The sequence below is a fragment of the Schistocerca nitens genome, chromosome 2 (assembly GCF_023898315.1).
Source record: "Schistocerca nitens isolate TAMUIC-IGC-003100 chromosome 2, iqSchNite1.1, whole genome shotgun sequence".
NCBI classification, from domain to species: Eukaryota; Metazoa; Arthropoda; class Insecta; order Orthoptera; family Acrididae; genus Schistocerca; species Schistocerca nitens.
The window spans coordinates 1,185,533,165-1,185,553,175 of NC_064615.1; the positions used below are offsets into that span (position 1 = coordinate 1,185,533,165).

General features: G+C 47.3%; 1 protein-coding gene across 1 annotated transcript in view; it reads right to left on the reverse strand.

Annotated features, from left to right (window-relative positions):
• Positions 1-20,011, reverse strand: part of LOC126237517 (uncharacterized) — a 213,678-nt gene that overhangs the window by 96,947 nt on the left and 96,720 nt on the right. The window contains exon 3 of the mRNA XM_049947687.1: positions 14,199-14,285. Within this exon, the coding sequence (XP_049803644.1) occupies positions 14,199-14,285 (87 nt within the window). The remainder of the gene's footprint in view (positions 1-14,198; positions 14,286-20,011) is intronic.

Consider the following 20,011-nt stretch of genomic DNA (forward strand, 5'->3'; position numbering starts at 1 on the left):
GGGTGTGGAGTCTGCTAAGGGGGGGGGGGGTGTGGTTGGTTGGTTGGTTGGTTGGTTGGTTGTTTGAGGTTTAAGGGACCAAACAGCGAGGTCATCAGTCCCTTGTTTCAAATATACTCCATTCTGCTAACGGGACATCTCAGAAAAGTCAGAACAATAAAACGGAAAAAGGGAAAAAACGTAAAGGGCAGTCACGTTGTCATTGGTAAAAACAAATGAGGGAAGTCGGCAAGAGAACGAACCCAACACTATGCTGAAACAGCATAGGCAAGACCACCTGTGACTTAAAAGGTACAACTGCTATAATGCAGAAAATACGTATGGGAATAAAAAGACTAACCAAGCCTTAAAAAAGGGTAAAAAGAGTAAAAGGGGAAGAAAAGAGGATTCCGGTCAGGGAGGTGAATCGGGAATCTCTAAACACTGCCTACAGTGGGAGACACCCAAACACTCACCGCCCTGCCCCAACACCAGAGAGATTAAAAACCTTAAAACTGAGAATAAAAACCACTCTCCCGGAGGAAACCGAGAACCAGAGAGACCATCCGGGAATCGTCAGCCAACATCAAAGGTAAAGTGTGGGGGAGTCTGTACTTAGTACGCAGAGCCAAAAGAAGGGGGCATTCAACCAAAATGTGGGCCACTGACTGGAAGGCTCCACAACCACATAGCGGGGGTGGCTCATCACGCAAAAGAAAACCATGGGTCAGCCTGGTATGACCAATGCGGAGACGACACAGTGTGGTCGAGTCCTTTCGGGAGAGGCGAAAGGAAGAACGCCATGGGCCTGGTGTCACCTTAATTGCACGAAGTTTATTAGACAGTGGAGTAGCCTCCCAAGAATTGGCCCATGACTGCGCGAAGTGGGATTTGATGTGAAGCCGTAAATCCGCTGCAGGAGGGGTTACAGGAAACGGGGGGTAAGTAACTGCTCCCCCAGCCAAACGATCAGCGAGCTCATTTCCCGGGATACCCACATGGCCAGGGACCCATAGGAAGTCAATGGAACAAGCAGCACGGTGAATATCAGCGAGATGGTCATGGATGGCAGAGACCAAGGGATGGCGCGAAAAACACCGGTCAATAGCAAGAAGGCCACTCATCGAGTCCGTACATAACAAAACGCGGTTGTGTTGGGACTGTTTAATAAAGGTAAGGGCCCGGGAAATTGCCATCAATTCCGCAGTAAACACCCCACATGTAGGTGGCAGCAGATGATTTTCCGTTCCAAAAGAGGACGTGAAGGCATACCCAACATGATCAGCAGATTTAGAGCCATCAGTGTAAAAAACAATAGCATCCCGAAACTCCCATAAAATTTTGCGGAAAAAGGAACGAAACACCACCGGGGGGATGGAATCTTTCGGACCGCGGCGGAGATCCATCCGAATTCGAGGCCGAGGAACTAACCAAGGAGGGGTGGAGGGGAGGGAGCGAGGAAGACAGGACAAAGAAGGAAGTTGAAAATCACGGTAAAGAGACGCAAGGCGCAGCCCAACCGGTAAACCCGCCCGAGGGCGGGAGTCGGGTGGGCGACGTCCATGGTCTGGGAACAGGATAGAATAGGAAGGATGAGAGGGAGAAGAACGGATAGTGAGGGCATAAGACACCAGAAGCTGGGACCGCCGAACAGAAAGGGGTGGGATCCCAGCTTCAACCAGGAGACTATCAACAGGGCTAGTAGGGAAGGCACCGGTGGCCAAACGGATACCACGATGGTGGACTGGATCCAGCACGTGCAGTGTGGAAGGAGCAGCTGAACCATAAACTTGACAACCATAGTCCAAACGAGACAGAACTAGAGCACGATAAAGACGGAGGAGGAGAGAACGGTCCGCACCCCAAGAGGAGTGGGCAAGGAAGCGAAGGACATTGAGTTTACGGAAACATCCTACCTTCAGGAGTCTGATATGGGGCAACCAAGTGAGCTTGTTGTCGAAAAGAAGACCCAGGAAACGAAACTGTGAAACCACAGGCAATCGTTGTGCAGCGAGATAGAGCTCTGGATCAGGGTGGACCGTAGTACGGCGACAGAAGTGGACCACCCGCGATTTTAAAGGAGAGAATTGAAACCCGTGTGAGAGGGTCCATGCAGAGGCACGCCGTATAGCCACCTGGAGCTGCCGTTCTGCAGATGCCATCGAGGAGGAACTAACCCAAATGCAGAAATCATCCACATACAGGGCAGGGTCGACCAAGGGACCGACAGAGGCCACAAGTCCATTGATAGCAATGAGGAAAAGAAGGACACTCAAGACAGAACCCTGTGGGATGCCCGTCTCCTGGGTCCGTGGAGAACTAAAAGCAGTACCAACTCGAACTCTGAATGACCGATGGATCAGGAACTGGCGGATAAAATTCGGGAGTGGGCCCCGAAGACCCCACTGATGAAGGGTTAGTAAGATGTGATAGCGCCAGGCCGTGTCATAGGCCTTGCGAAGGTCAAAAAACACTGCAACCAAATGGCGGCGCTGGGAAAAAGCCTGCCGAACTGCGGATTCCAAGCGAAGTAAATGATCGATTGGAGATCGTCCCTCGCGAAAGCCACACTGGTAAGGGGACAATAGATCCCGAGATTCGAGGACCCAAGTGAGCCGACGGGCTACCATCCGTTCAAGTAACTTACAAACAACATTGGTCAAACTAATTGGCCGATAGCTGTCAACAGATAGGGGGTTCTTACCAGGCTTAAGGACAGGAACCACAATGCTATCCCTCCACTGAGAAGGGAAGTCACCCTGGAGCCAGATACGGTTAAACACCCGAAGAAGATGTTGCCGTTGTGGAGCACTGAGATGTTGAAGCAGTTGGTTATGAATGGAATCTGGGCCAGGGGCCGTATCATGAGAAGAAGATAGAGCAGAAAGAAATTCCCATTCAGTAAAAGGTTCGTTATAAGATTCTGACTCACAAGTGGTGAAACTTAAGGTGAGAGCTTCAGCCTGCTGTTTGTGATGAAGGAAAGCAGCGGGATAGGAGGCTGACGCCGATGCCACTGCAAAATGGGTCGCAAGATGTTCGGCGATAACTAATGGGTCCGTACAAATGCCATCTGGGAGGTGAAGGCCTGGTAGGGTGGACTGCCGATGGCAACCTTGGAGAGAACGAAGTGTAGCCCATACCCGTGACAGAGGGACAGTGGAACCAAGGGAAGAAACGAATCGTTCCCAACATATCCGCTTGCTCTGTTTGATTAAATAACGGGCTTTAGCGCGAAGGCGTTTAAAAGTAGTAAGGCTGGCTACGGATGGGTGCCTCTTGAAGTGTTGCAAAGCTCGACGGCGATCACGGATGGCAATGGCAATGGCCGGACTCCACCACGGGACTTGCCGGTGACGAAATAGTCCAGATGAGCGCGGGACAGCAACGTTAGCAGCGCGAACAATCGCGTCAGACAAGTCACGTAGGACGTCATCAATACAACCCGACAAAGAGGGAGAAAACTCGACCTGTGCAGTGTATAGAGGCCAATCAGCGCGGTGGAAAGACCAACGAGGTAACCTGTCCATCGGGGAGCGCGAAGGGAGCGTGAGTATCAACGGGAAATGGTCACTATCACAAAGGTCGTCGTGTGGCGACCAGTGTAATGAAGGGAGGAGAGAGGGAGAAGAAAGAGAAAGATCAATGGCAGAAAAGGTACCATGACCAGCACTGAAATGAGTAGGGGAGCCATCATTAAGAAGACACAGGTCGTGGTCTGCAATAAATTGGTCTATAAGAAGACCTCGTCTAGATGGAAAGGCACTGCCCCACAAAGGATGATGAGCATTAAAATCCCCAAGGAGGAGGAAGGGAGGAGGAAGTTGCTGAAGAAGGGTGGTTAAGGCAGCAGGTGTAAGAGCCCTGTCAGGAGGGAGATAAAGATTGCAAACGGTGACTGCAGAGTCTAAGTGGACCCTAACAGCAACCGCTTCCAATGTAGTTTGGAGAGGAATCCACGTGCAAGCAATGTCGGTACGGACCAACGTACAAACGCCACCAGAAGCCCGCAAGGGTCCGACCCGATTGCGACAGAAAACACGGAACCCACGGAGGGTCGGTGAGTGAGCATCAGTAAAATGTGATTCCTGGAGAACCACACAAGCTGCAGAGTAGGACGAAAGAAGGGATTTCAATTCCGGAAGGTGTCGATAGTAGCCATTACAATTCCATTGGAGAACCACAGAACGATGGTTTAAATGAGGGCTGAACACGCTAAATCCAGTCATACTGCCGGGTCCCCACCCGTCACAGACAAGGAGGGGGCGACATCCATAAACGACAGGTCAGAATCCAGTTGTGAAGTCGGGGAAGGGACCTCCGGTGACACCAGAGGCTCTTTGTCCCGGGACTTATGTTTCTTCTTCTTTTCAGGCTGAGATCGAGGAGGGCTGTGTGGCATAAAGGAGCCAGCTGCAGCAAGATCAGGAACAGAAAGAGACCGGGCGACCTGGGGGCCGACAGACCGCGGCTCTCGCGGTCGCCGCGCGGCAGCAGACCTTTGACCTGAAAGGTGCCGGGAAGGGGCATCCCGGGAGAGGCGCCCTTGACCGGCAGACGCCGAAGGAGTGGGACACTTCTCCGGCTGGGGAGGGGGAGCAGCACCCAGAGGAGAAGGTGTGGGAGCCGCAGGGGAGGGGGGGAGGAGTGGGGTCCGGGATGGGGGTAAGGAAGGGGGGGGAAGGGGGGAAGATGTAACCAAGGCGTAACTCGATGTCATAGACACAGGGTGCAGTCGTGCATATTTCTTACGGGCCTCTGTGTAGCTTAAACGATCGAGGGACTTATACTCTTGGATCTTTTTTTCTTTCTTATAAACTGGGCAATCTGGTGAACGTGGAGAATGACTACCACGACAATTTACACATACAGGAGGGGGAACACAGGGACTCCCCTCATGGAGTGGACGTCCACAGTCACCACAGAGAGGGTCCTGGGAACAGCGAGAAGACATGTGGCCAAAACGCAAGCACTTAAAACACCGCATAGGAGGTGGGATGTACGGCTTCACATCACAGCGATAGACCATAATCTTAACTTTCTCAGGAAGGGTATCCCCTTCAAAGGCCAGGATAAAGGCACCAGTATCAATACGGTTATCTTTAGGACCCTTCTGAACACGCCGAAAAAAGTGAACACCCCGCCGTGCGAGATTGTCCCGAAGTTCCTCATCAGTTTGAAGGATGAGGTCCCTGTGGAAAATCACACCTTGTACCATATTTAGAGACTGGTGAGGGGTAATAGACACAGGAATTGTGCCAAGATGGGTACAGGCACGAAGGGCCGCAGATTGGGCAGCTGAAGTAGTTTTAATCAGCAACGAACCCGACCGCATCTTGCTCAGGGAGTCCACTTCGCCAAACTTGTCTTCAATGTGTTCCACAAAGAATAAAGGCTTGACACTGGTGAAAGTATCTCCATCAGTCCTGGTGCAAACTAGATAACGGGGGAAAGGTTTTGCCCCTAGACGACGGGCCTGACCCTCTTCCCAGGGGGTAGCCATGGAAGGGAAGGCCGAAGGGGCAAGAGAAGCAGCACTTGAGGAATCAGTACCACGCAGAGAGACGGCCGCAGAACGGCCAGAGTTTTGGACCCTTATGCGTTTCATCTGCATAGCGTCCGCCCTGATACCACCCACTCCGATCAGGGGCTCTCCTCACGGGCGCCACCCAGCCACAGCAAGGGCCGTCTGGCACGGCGGCCATTGCCGGGAGTTCCGATGCTCCAGGATGACGAGCAACCACTCCAAGGCATGCATGAGGAGGTCACAGCTCAGGTATCAGAAGTGTGATCCCTGTGTGTTCAGGGGGCTCAACCAAAAGGGTACATAGCGACCCCACCACACGGGCTGGCTACCGTGCTGGCTATGCACCCTAGCATCAGACCACGACGTGAAAGAAAAGGTGGAATGTACTAGGAGGGCGCACGTCGGAGACACTAGGTAAGGTGCTCTTCCCCAAATGGCTCACACTACGGAAGAGAAATTTTGGAATGGAGGTCAAACCCCAGAGGGGGACCAAGGAATGCCAAAAAGAGGAGATAAGTACGCAACAAAGCCAGAGAGTAAAACTAACAGAACCAGGAGGATAGCGGGGCCAACATAAACAAGGACACCAATAGTGGGAGAGGAGAGGGCGAGGGGAAAGGAGCATGGAGGGGAAAGGAGGGGAAGGAAAAGGAAATGCAGCCCGGGAGAGAAAGAAGGCTGCGATGGCTCGGGGCCCCGTGCTCGCCACGCACGTATCCACAAAAGAGTTGTGGACACCCTGGGGGGGGGGGGTGTGGAGTCTGCTAAGGGGGGCGGGGCGGGGTGTGGAGTCTGGTAAGGTGGGGGGGGAGTCTGGTAAGGTGGGGGGGGGAGTCTGGTAAGGTGGGGGGGGGAGTCTGGTAAGGTGGGGGGGGGAGTCTGGTAAGGTGGGGGGGGAGTCTGGTAAGGTGGGGGGGGGGAGTCTGGTAAGGTGGGGGGGGGAGTCTGGTAAGGTGGGGGGGGGAGTCTGGTAAGGGGGGGGGGGAGTCTGGTAAGGGGGGGGGGAGTCTGGTAAGGGGGGGGGGGGGAGTCTGGTAAGGGGGGGGAGTCTGGTAAGGGGGGGGAGTCTGGTAAGGGGGGGGAGTCTGGTAAGGGGGGGGAGTCTGGTAAGGGGGGGGAGTCTGGTAAGGGGGGGGGAGTCTGGTAAGGGGGGGGGAGTCTGGTAAGGGGGGGGGGGAGTCTGGTAAGGGGGGGGGGAGTCTGGTAAGGGGGGGGGGAGTCTGGTAAGGGGGGGGGAGTCTGGTAAGGGGGGGGGGAGTCTGGTAAGGGGGGGGGAGTCTGGTAAGGGGGGGGGGAGTCTGGTAAGGGGGGGGGGGAGTCTGGTAAGGGGGGGGAGTCTGGTAAGGGGGGGGAGTCTGGTAAGGGGGGGGAGTCTGGTAAGGGGGGGGAGTCTGGTAAGGGGGGGGAGTCTGGTAAGGGGGGGGAGTCTGGTAAGGGGGGGGAGTCTGGTAAGGGGGGGGAGTCTGGTAAGGGGGGGGAGTCTGGTAAGGGGGGGGAGTCTGGTAAGGGGGGGGAGTCTGGTAAGGGGGGGGAGTCTGGTAAGGGGGGGGAGTCTGGTAAGGGGGGGAGTCTGGTAAGGGGGGGAGTGTGGTAAGGGGGGGAGTGTGGTAAGGGGGGGGAGTGTGGTAAGGGGGGGGAGTGTGGTAAGGGGGGGAGTGTGGTAAGGGGGGGAGTGTGGTAAGGGGGGGAGTGTGGTAAGGGGGGGGAGTGTGGTAAGGGGGGGGAGTGTGGTAAGGGGGGGGAGTGTGGTAAGGGGGGGGAGTGTGGTAAGGGGGGGAGTGTGGTAAGGGGGGGAGTGTGGTAAGGGGGGGAGTGTGGTAAGGGGGGGGAGTGTGGTAAGGGGGGGAGTGTGGTAAGGGGGGAGTGTGGTAAGGGGGGGGTGTGTGGTAAGGGGGGGGAGTGTGGTAGGGGGGGGAGTGTGGTAGGGGGGGAGTGTGGTAAGGGGGGAGTGTGGTAAGGGGGGAGTGTGGTAAGGGGGGGGAGTGTGGTAAGGGGGGGAGTGTGGTAAGGGGGGGAGTGTGGTAAGGGGGGGGAGTGCGGTAAGGGGGGGGAGTGCGGTAAGGGGGGGAGTGCGGTAAGGGGGGAGTGCGGTAAGGGGGGAGTGCGGTAAGGGGGGAGTGCGGTAAGGGGGGAGTGCGGTAAGGGGGGAGTGCGGTAAGGGGGGAGTGCGGTAAGGGGGGAGTGCGGTAAGGGGGGAGTGTGGTAAGGGGGGAGTGTGGTAAGGGGGGAGTGTGGTAAGGGGGGAGTGTGGTAAGGGGGGAGTGTGGTAAGGGGGGAGTGTGGTAAGGGGGGAGTGTGGTAAGGGGGGAGTGTGGTAAGGGGGGAGTGTGGTAAGGGGGGAGTGTGGTAAGGGGGGAGTGTGGTAAGGGGGGAGTGTGGTAAGGGGGGAGTGTGGTAAGGGGGGAGTGTGGTAAGGGGGGAGTGTGGTAAGGGGGGAGGGGGGGTTTGCTCCCGAAGTAGGTGGAGCAATAAGGAGGGAAATGGCCCCTGGCCCCCACCATCAAGGGGGCAGGTGTAGCCTTCTGGTGCCGAGAGGTGACAGGACTGCAAGGAACTGATGGGGCGACAACTGTTCTCATAGCGGCGGCGTAAGAGGATGTCATAGCCACAGGAAGTACACTCTCAAATTTTCTCTTAGCCTCAGTATAGGTCAGTTGGTCCAGGGTCTTATATTCCATGATTTTCCTCGCTTTCTCTAAAATCCTGCAGTCTGGCAAGCAAGGTGAATGATGCTCTCCGCAGTCGAGACAGATGGGAGGCGGGGCACTTACAGTATTTGGATGTGATTAACGTCCACAATCTCAACGTGTGACGCTGGAAGTACAGCGGGTACACACATGGTCGAACTTACAGCACTTAAAGCAAGGCATTGGGGAGGGATATATGGCTTCACGTCACAGCAGCAGACCTTCACCTTGACCTTCTCAGGCAATGTGCCACCCTCTAAGGCCAAGATGAAGGCACCGGTGGCAACCCGATTATCCCTCAGACCTCGACAGACACGCCAGTTAAAATGAACACCTCACCACTCTAAATTGGCGCACAACTCGTCCTCAGACTACAAAAGGTCCCTGTGGAATATAATACCCTGGGCCATATTTAAGCTCTTATTGGGTGTGATGGTAACACAAATATCCCCAACTTGTCACAAGCGAGTAATGTCCGTGACTGGGCAGAGGATGATGTTTTTATCAAGACTGACCCAGAGCGCATTTTGCACAAGCCTTCCACCTCCCCGAACTTGTCCTCCAAATGCTCCACAAAAAAACTGAGGCTTCATGGACAGGAAGGATTCCCCATTAACTCTCGTACATACAAGGTACCGGGGTCAATAAGCTTCACTGCCATCCTTAGCCTGGCTTTCCTGCCATGGTGTGGCCAGGGAGGAGAAAGATTTGGGGTTGTATTTCTTAGCATTGACATTAGTCTGCCCACTTAGAGACTGCTGGTGGTGGACCATCAGCAAGAGATGATGTACTATGCTTCATCCACATGTCATCTGCCCTGACCAGGGGCCCTCTCCACGGGCACTACCCAGCCTCAGCGAGGGCCACCTGACAGGATGGCCACTGCCACGAGTCACTATGCCCCTGGGAGATGGGCTTCTACTCCATGGCATACGTGGGGAGTTAATGGCATAGGCATCAGCAGAGTGATCCCTGTGTTGTCAGGGGGCTACAACCAACATGGTACACGGTGGCCCCACCACAACGGACTGGCTACCGTGCTGGATATGAGGTGCTAAGAAGTATATGGTCATTGTCGGCACAGAAGGCGACACTGCATAATGCACGGTGGAAAATGCACCCAGGAAGGTGTCCTCGCCCAAGAGATAGAGAATGAGCGGGACCGAAATGCGACAACGAGAAAGTGGTCTAAAGATCTCAATGCACGATGGACATTTTGCACCAAATAAGGTGCCCTTTTCCAATTGGCTCGCTGTTAGGGAAAATTTAGAAAGATGAGGTCAAACCGACAGGGGATCATAACATAAACGCCGAAACATGAGACACTCCTTTTAGTCGGCTCCTATGACGGGCAGGAATACCTTAACGCCTATTCTAACCACCAGACCTGCAGGGGGATACTGCAAAGGGCAGCTCATGATGGGGAGAAACTTTTGTCTACGAACTGCCGTAACCTGTATACAATATTGTCTTTTGTGTAAACTCCTGGACTTTGAAGTGTCAAATTTACTGATGCGCTAAGTAGTCTATTCAGGCTCAGTCACTGTGGCACCAGGTTTGCTTTTCTTTTATTTTTTCCTTATTATTGTAAAGTAAACACAAATGACAAACACAGCAGTCTCATACTGCAAAAGTAAAGCTCTTTGAAATGCAATCAACCATAATGTGATTAAGGAAAAGCCTGGATGGAATATGACCAATGGAACGAACATAGCAGGTGTGTCGAGTCCAAAAGTGTGGATCACATGAAACCAAACTCGCACTTTTCTCACACGCTGTACTGAAAAATTTGGATGAAGGCAGTCACATAGATGTTTTAGTTCTTTATTTCCTAAAATCATTTGACTCACAAAAGAAACTCCACATCACCTCTAACACCCCCCCCCCCCCTCCCCCAAGAGATTTAGTGGTGCGAGGGCCCAGTGAAAGCCTGTCAAAAACTGAACACAAATGAAGCATCAAAATAGGAAGACAGTGCACTGAACTGTGGAAAAAAGCAAAACAGAAACAGTGAACAGCCCAAACACAGGAAGTGCAACACAGATCAGTACGCAAAAGCAACGGTGTTGTGGATAAGTGGTCATCCACTGAAAGCGGGCAAGCTGTGTTCAAAGCTACCTTGTGCCAATAATTTTCTCCGTGAAATTTTTGACTGGAATGAGGACTTTTTGGTACAGAGGACGCAGAACGTTATCTCGGATGAAGAGTCATCGTCAGATGTAGAAATAACTTTACGTATAGCCCACGGAAGAACGTCGGGACCCTTGCTGTTCATGTTGTATATTAATGACTTTGCAGACAATAGTAAGCTCAGGCTTTTTACACATGATACAGTTATCCATACTGAAGTACTATCTGAAAGAGGCTGTATAAATATTCAGTCATATCGTAACAACATTTCAAAGTGGTGCAAAGATTGGCAACTTGCTGAGAAACATAAAATTGCACTTCACAAAATGAGAAAACATGGCATCCTCTGACTAATATCAATGAGTCACTGTTGGAATCGCCAACTTGTGCAAGTATCTGGGTGTAATACTTTGTAGGGATATGAAATGATCACATAGGCTCAGTCACGGATATAGCAAGTGGTAGAGTTTGGTTTAGTGATAGAATACTGGGAAAGTGCACCCAGTCTCCACAGGAGACTGATTACAAATCTCTTTTGTGACCATTCCTAGATTAGTGCCAAAGTGTGTCAGACCCACACCAAATAAGACTAACGGGATATTGAACGTAGCAGCAAGGATGCTCACAAATTTATTTGATCTATGGGAAAAGTCAAAGAGCATGCCAGTTCAGTTTCTTCAGTATCTCTGTAAGATAGATGAAAACTCTCCCGAAAAAGTCTAACAACAAAATTTCAAGAACTACTTTTAAATGGCAACTCTAGGAATGTACTCCAACCCCCTTTGTATTACTCATAGGGATTGTGAGGATAAGAACAGAATAATTACAGCACACACACAGAGGCAGCCAAACAATCACTCTTGCCGTGCTCCACATGTGAATGGAACAAGAAGAAACCCTAGCAAGTGATACAATGGTACATACTCTTTGCTGTGCACTTCACTGTACTTTGCAGAGTATAGGTGTATGGCTCTGAGCACTACGGGACTTAACATCTTAGGTCATCAGTCCCCTAGAACTCAGAACTACTTAAACCTAACTAACCTAAGGACATCACACACATCCGTGCCCGAGGCAGGATTCGAACCTGCGACCGTAGCGTTCGCGCGGTTCCAGGCTGAAGTGCCTAGAACCGTTCGGCCACCAGCAGCCGGCTGTATAGGTATGTATATGTATGTATGTATGTATGTATGTATGTATGTATGTATGTATGTATATGTAGATAGATAGAATCTATCTTCATGTGTGTGTCAGTTCAGTTTCTTAGCTTTTCGTGTGGACTGAACAAACCTGTGATCTTTGCTACTGCCCTTCTCTACATACATTCAGTATGCCTCATTAGCCCTATTCAGTATGAATCCCCCACACGCTAGTGATTTTCTACGTTGCGTCACATGAGTGTTTAGTATGCAGTTTGGAAACAAACTGAAAAAGTTACTACTTGACAATGCCCATTACATAGAATTTCTACTATTGTGATGTGTAAAAGGTGGTGCGTAGCAATTACTAACTAACATCTGTATATTTAAAAACAAACCTTATAAATTTTCAGCATATATCCATATTTACATACTAATTTGCAATGTGAATTCGATGATTCATTCGATATTACTAAGATTTATCATGCAAATGATCTGTGGAAAATGAAACTAAATAAAAAAACTAGCTAAATCCCCTTTGCAGATGGACTGCATTTTCCTAGTATCCTACGACTGAACCGGAATTTGTCACAGGCTTTATCTATGATTGAGCCGACATGATCCTCTAATTTAATCCTCTTCATAGGTCTTCAATTATCAGGTGGTGGTGGTTAGTGTTTAACGTCCCGTCGACAACGAGGTCATTAGAGACGGAGCGCAAGCTCGGGTTAGGGAAGGATTGGGAAGGAAATCGGCCGTGCCCTTTCAAAGGAACCATCCCGGCATTTGCCTGAAACGATTTAGGGAAATCATGGAAAACCTAAATCAGGATGGCCGGAGACGGGATTGAACCGTCATCCTCCCGAATGCGAGTCCAGTGTAATTATCAGGTCCTCTCGAGAGCAATACGCGGTGGTGCAGCTGGTATCCTGTGATCTTATCTATGTCTTCCAGTCTCACTCTCGTGTTCCTTCTTTCTACTGTCCCTTCAGTGATACTGCCACATCTCAGAAGATCCCTGACCCAAGTGTTCCTTCTGTGTTGGATAAGCTTAACTTCCATCATTCTGTGGATCACTTCTTCATTTGCTATCTTTTCTAACCACACTCCCTGTAGATGTTTACAGTAGAACCACATCTCTAAGAGAGAGATTTTGTGTTTTTCTATTTTTCCAAGTGCACATGTTTCACTTCTGTACACATGGTAATTTTGTTGATCATTTTTGCCACCTGTGCTTTCGCCCAACTAGTGTATGAAGTTTTTTGTTCCAGGGATCTACAATATATTCTGGTTAAAATAGGGGTTAACTTAGCTGAAAATATAATTCAACCCACAGCTTCCATTCAGCCTGCCGATGCAACAGTTTAATTGGGGCACTACTTCGATTTTAAGTTCAGCTGTTATGCTTTTGCTTTACTATCCTCAGTTTCATTTCTCATATCGACGGTAGGTACCTGGGCACTAGCTTTGGTACTGCTACGGCTTTTACACACGACCAGAATTGCAACTGTTTTTTTTTTTTTTTTTTTTTTTTTTTTTTGACAAATCTTTCAAAATGAAAGAGGATACTGAATGCATACAGAGAAGGGCAGCACAAATTCATTGACCTGTGGGAGTGTGTCACAGACATGCTGAAGAAACTGGACTGGCAGACTAAGACAAACCGTCACGCAAAAGAATACTCAGTATTACGAGGACCAGCTTTAAATGATGACTAAGGATATACTACAATCGCTTATGTATTGCTCCCACATGGACTGAGAACATTATTAAATTTCAGCATGTATTTAAAGTACCATTCTTTCATAGGTGAATAAACTCCAGTAACTGGTACCACGGGATGCACTTTCTGCCACGCACTTCACAGTGGTTTGCAGAGTACAGATGTAGATGAGGAAAAGTGTAGACACTGTGATGCCCACTCCGCCAGCTACAGCATCCAGAAACACCACCATAAAAATTCAGAATAGCGATACACTTCATTAGCTGTGACCTGATGTGCAGTTATTGAGAGTTACGTCTCACAAAGTAAGGCAGAATTTGTGAGTGCTGTAGACAGAGTCGATAGGTATCAGTTTGTCCTCTGTATCTCAGTGTGTGCATTCATCCTCACGTTTTGGCAAGTCGTTCCGAAGATTTTGCTGAAATGAGTAACTTTCGGTGCCGATATCATTTTCATTGTTACTGATAAGTGGGAAGAGTATTCAGAGATTCTGGAGAAAGTATCAAACACATTGAAAGTAGCAAGTTCTCATCTATCCAAAAATCATAGTTTTCATGTAAACAGACCAAATCGTAAGTCACCATGTATGGAGAGAGCTTGGTCCTTCAAAATTAGAAATTGGTACAGAATTTTCCAGGTCATCAATATAAATATCAACTAAAACTTGTTATATCTGAATCACACCAAATCTTGCTAAGATGAGACTTAACTTCATGAAACAAGTACTGGTCAGCAATTGTGTCCCTTGCAGCTTTACAGCTATACCACATTTTCAGCTCATACGTAACACTGACACAGGTGATAACTGTGCTCACAGTTGTGAAGTAAAATCAATGACTCAATTTTTACTTTTGAGCCAACACCAATAATCTCAAATCCGTAACCTTGCACACTGAAAACACATTTAGTCAGCTCTTACAATACCGTAGCAAAGACGAGCAGATATCTGCCTACTTTATTACTCCCATAAACAGCAAAATTTATTTCAATGTAATTTGATAGTTAATACCTACACCATCTTCCTTTCTCCGTGGCTGTAGCACGTCATATCGAATGGGTCAACCCATTCTTTTGTTTCTCGATCCTTAGAAGCATCAATTCTGAAACAGTGGGAAACCATTAAAAATAAGAATTTCTGTAAGATATCACAGGTCAAACACAATGCTTTTCACATCAAAATAAATCTGAGAACCGCTTGAAATGTGTGACTTCTGCAATGTACAGTTTAATGTTATCAAATGGATGTAGGACACAGTAGTACAGTACATATAATAAGAATTTAATAAGATAGACTATAGCGTAGAGAGTTGCAGACGTAACTACGACAGCAGCTTATACTGAAGTGCCACCGCTGACAAAAAACAAACGTCTTATTTTTCAATAAGTCGAGACTCGGATATGGCAATTTAGATTTGTCTTCTATTATGCAAAATATTTGCAAACACTACACATTAACATACAAAATAAAAAATATTAATTAGATAAATTATATATAATGGAGAATACAGATAGAACATACTAATTCCACTTAAAACTTCTGGGCTGAAAGGTCGTGGTCAGTATCCTGACTCCCCAACATTTCATGTCCAGTTGCAAGGGAGATCCTCTGAGGTGAAGCAATGAATTGCTATTGGAACTAGACACAGTATCGAATATATGGACAGGACTATCTAACATTTGACCATTAAAGTGGGCTACGAAAGCACCTCTAGTAGTGCTGACATTTTCAACTGAAATGAATCTATAGTCATTCCGTCAATAGAAAGTCAACATCCGTGCTTTATCTAATTCGACACCCTCTTCTTTTCTGTTAAAATTACTATGTTTGTAAATCTCAATAGCCTCTCTATACACACATGCACGATAATGTAATGGTTTCGATAAGACACTCGTCTCACTGAATTTTATTTGAGAATTATCCTCTTGGTACGCATGTTCTTCTTCAGTCCATTTATCCATTTTATATTCCACATGTAAATTCCTCATACGTTCACCTAAGTGGGTCTTATTTCTTTTTGTGGTGCCAATATGTACTAGTCCACAACTTTAAGGAATTTTATATACAACTGTTGCCAAAAGCCAAAATGATGTCATATCTTTTGCTGCTCTTAAATATTCTTTTAACTTTTTGGTTGGTCTGAAAATAGTTTCAAGTCCATAATCATCCAAACTTTTGCAGTGCAAGGGGGGGTACAATAAGTAATGCCACACTTTTTTCTGAAAGCAGGTTGATTTTATTCAGGATTCCAATACACCATGTTATTCCCCACTTTTTTTCGCTACAAAATCCTATTTTTCAACATAATCACTGTTCAATGTGACTGCCTTCTGCCACCTTAGTGTGAGTGCCAGTGTACCTGCAAGGTACCACTATTGGTTGACATCTGAGCCAATGTCTTGCTGCATCAATAATTTGCCCATCATCCATATACTGCATTCTGCAGAATGCATCCTCCATTGGGCCAAACAGATGGAAATATGAAGATGTGAAATTTGGAACGTACCGTGGTCGAGGAAGACCTCTTAGATACACAGACTTGTATAAGCCCTGTGTTGTCGCAGAGGAGAAGGACAACAGTGATTGCATTTTTGTGGGTAAGAACACGCTTAAGTAATTTCTTCAGTTTTCTGAGGGTAGCACAGATTTGTGCAGCTGGTCAGCATGCGAGAGATCAGACAGGGTTGCACAACCTCGTTGCAACGATGACATATCTCGCCCAACAACTCACTGTGCTTTTATTTACTGCCAGGTCACCATAAGCCATCTGTAAGCACCTAGGAGTATCTGTAATGATCCAGTTTTGTGCCAAAAGAAGCTCAACGACTTTTCTCCACTTGGAATGCACTGCCGTTACAGACAACATTTTGAAGGCTACATATAAGCGTCATCACCTACTGGAACTTCACGAAATTATGGGGGCCAAAGCACAAGTATTCCTCCATGTCCCACAACACATTCTGTATTTTTCAACAAACTGGACAGGGAAAGATGAGTCACATTACTTACCAAATTCCCTTCGTGTAATCTTATTAATAAATGGAAGATAAACTCTCCCATCAGGTGGCAACTGTTCCTCATTGATCCGAATTTTCTTCTTAGGGTGTAGAGCTCTATCTTCCTCCTCTGTAGAATTACTGTTGTTCTTAATGGGGGACCATACGTGGTTAACCTTGTATTGTAAATAAAATTTTGCAAGCCCTATCAACCAAGGTGTGAATAACATCTTTTTTGTCTGAGGTGTGACCCACAAGGAAGATAAAGGGCAGTCAGCATTATACAACAGGCACAACCACTAACAAACTGTCTGTCTCCATGAGCGGTAACTGTCAACTGGACTGTGGTTGCAGCTAAGTGGTACGTCATATAGCTGCTTTCACAGTTAGCACTACCTTTAACAGGGGAGGGTATGACTGTTACAGGACTGGAGTATGTTTCCGTGGGACAATGTATAGGGTAGGTTTTCCATATGTTTACTGGAGTGATACGAGCTGTGGGGCACGGGGTTAGGTAGGGACCGACGAGGATATTGTGTAGGTCGCGTGGGCAGCAGCAGAATACCACTGTGAAAAGGATAGGGGCGGACGATTCCATTTCAGAGCATGATTAGAGGTAGCTGAAACTGTGGCAGAGAATGTGATTCAGATGCTTCAGCCCCGAGTGGTACCAAGTCATGAGAGGAGTGGCCGACTGGGCAGTGGTTATTTGAGGGATGGTAGGTGACTGGGGAACAAAATAAAGGATACCTGTTTCTGGACAAGATGTGGAGAGTAATTTCAGTTTGTGAAGACATCAGTGACACCCTCAGTATATTTAGAGTGGGACCCCAGATCACGTAAGAAACAGATTGCCCGATCGCTTGGTCTAGCAGGCAACCCTTGTCAGGGAACAGCCACCAGGCGGCAACAGCGTCACACCCTTACTTGTAGAATCAACCACTTGATGGCACTCCGTTCTGTGAAATATGTGGCAACATCGGCCGAACGCGTGCAGCTTTCCACTATTTGGCATCTGAAGTACTGGTGGTAGTGAACCTTCGACCATAAATATAATAGACTGGCCCTGACGTCATTTTCGTGGCTCCAACATCTCTGGGCCGGAGTCACGTGAATGTTGGCAAAACATAGTTGTTTCGTGTTGCGCTTATGGCTGTACTCAGCGTTTTGTCGGGGGAAATGGCATTACATTTCACGTGGAAGTGTTTCTATGATAGTGCAGATGCGTTTATTGAAATCTGCTGAAGTGACTTTTATATGTTTTTTACACTTGAAATAGAGTATCACGTAAATTAAAGTGTTGAAAGTGGTGCCTGTAAAGTCAGACTCATACTACATTTTGGAAAGTATTTGTGATAATTCGGTTACAGAAGTAAGTATAACTGTTTCTCGTTCCTACTCATAGGTTCCCTAAGGATGAAAACCGAAGGCAGCTTTGGATACAGGCCCTGAAGCGGAAAAACTAAGCCATCTGCACATACGCACCTTTGCTCAAAGCACTTCGAGGAGAAATGTTTTGATAGGTTAGTTATTATTTACAATGTATATTTGTAATTTGTATTTACAATGTCTGTCATTTTTAAACCTGATGTTTTTATAGGGCTAAGACAGGAGGGAATTGGCTAAGTAGTGATGCTATCCCGACACTTTTCGATTTTCCGGAGCATATGAAACCGAAGAGGCCTAAGCTTCGTAAATCACACACTAGAAGGCGTTCGTTAGATGATGCCTCGTCTTCTGAAATCTGTGCTTCCAATGCCTGTAAGTCTGAATGTTGTTAGAATGTGTAGCAACTGCGAGTTAGTAAAATATTGTATTAGAATAGAACTGTAGCACGTTACGTTAAGTGCCATTTCGGACATGCTTTGCCCACAAATTATACCTCAAAACATGCATTTCTGTTTTGTTTACAGTGACGTTATGCGATATGGAAACGAACACCCCGAAAAACAAAAAGTTTCAGTTATATTGGGGACTTTTCGAATAGCGATTTGTGTACTCCTGGCTTAGCAGAAAAAGTGGTAGATGTGGCAAGACGGCAGATTAGCATCAAAGCCAGAAAGTTAAAGAATTTGCAGCAGTCATCTCGTGGGATGAAGAAGAAAGTCTTATCTTTGAAATCTTTGATAAATAATCTTGAAAATAATCGTGTTATAAATGAATCCCTCACTAATTTACTAAACGCAAGTATATTTACAATGCCTGTCATTTTTAAAATGTATGACTGATTGCAGGTTGGAATACTTATGCTTAAATGATTTGGCTTTTTGCTATCAGATGCTGCCACCTGGTGCTTCGGAGTTCCTCCAACGTGTCAGTAAAGGTAAAGAAGCAAATATGTATCCAGCAGCTCTTCGGACCTTTGCTCTAACACTAAATTTTTACAGTAGCAAGGCATATATCTATGTAAGGAAAAATTTTAAAAGCTCGCTGCCACATCCACAAACATTAAGAAAATGGTACAGTGTTGTTGATGGGGATCCTGGTTTCAGTAAAGAAGCAGCAATAGCGCTTAGAATAAAGAGTCAGGAACTCGTTAACAACGGTAAGAAATTGCTTTGTGCCATGTCATTTGATGAGATTGCCATAAGGAAGCATGTTGAATTTTGTGGAAATAAGTTTATTGGTTTCATAGATTATGGTACAGATCTTGACAATGACAATCTGCCTGTTGCAAATGAGGCATTAACATTCATGTTGACTGCTGTTAATGGTTCATGGAAAATTTCAATTGGCTACTTTTTAGTCAATGGCCTGGGTGCTGTTGGAAAAACCAAACCTACTTAAGGAGGCATTGAAATTTACATATGATGCTGGAGTAGAAGTAATTTCTGTTACTTTTGATGGTGCTCATGTAAACACTGCAATGGTAGACAAGCTAGGGGCCTGTCTTTCAACGTACAGAATGAAATCTTTTTTTAAACACCCTCTATGTAAGGATGATGTTTGCATATTCCTTGATCCATGTCACATGTTCAAGTTAATACGCAATACATTAGCTGGTAAAGGTGTCATTTTCGATGGAAACAGAAATCCAATAAAATGGGATTATGTATTAAAATTACATGAGCTGCAAAAAGTGGAGAAACTTCTGGCTGCTACAAAAGTAAGAAAAAAACACATTCTACATCTACATCTACATTTATACTCCGCAAGCCACCCAACGGTGTGTGGCGGAGGGCACTTTACGTGCCACTGTCATTACCTCCCTTTCCTGTTCCAGTCGCGTATGGTTCGCGGGAAGAACGACTGTCTGAAAGCCTCCGTGCGCGCTCTAATCTCTCTAATTTTACATTCGTGATATCCTCGGGAGGTATAAGTAGGGGGAAGCAATATATTCGATACCTCATCCAGAAACGCACCCTCTGGAAACCTGGCGAGCAAGCTACACCGCGATGCAGAGCGCCTCTCTTGCAGAGTCTGCCACTTGAGTTTATTAAACATCTCCGTAACGCTATCACGGTTACCAAATAACCCTGTGACAAAACGCGCCGCTCTTCTTTGGGTCTTCTCTATCTCCTCCGTCAACCTGATCTGAGTGGTATCGTCATAAAACGAATGTAAGGATTGCTGTGCAAACATTTAGTGGTAGTGTAGCTAATGCTCTAGAATTCCTTGACAAAGATTTGCAGCTAGCTGACTTTAAAGGATGTGAACATACAGTTAAATTTATAAGGACAATGAACAACCTTTTCGATTGTTTCAATAGTAGGAATCTCCTGTCCAAAGGGTATAAATCACCTCTGTCAATGCAGACAGCTGGCCATATTTTACCATTTCTTGATGAAGTGGAAAAATATATTAAGGAGCTGAGACTTGAGGCTAATGGGCC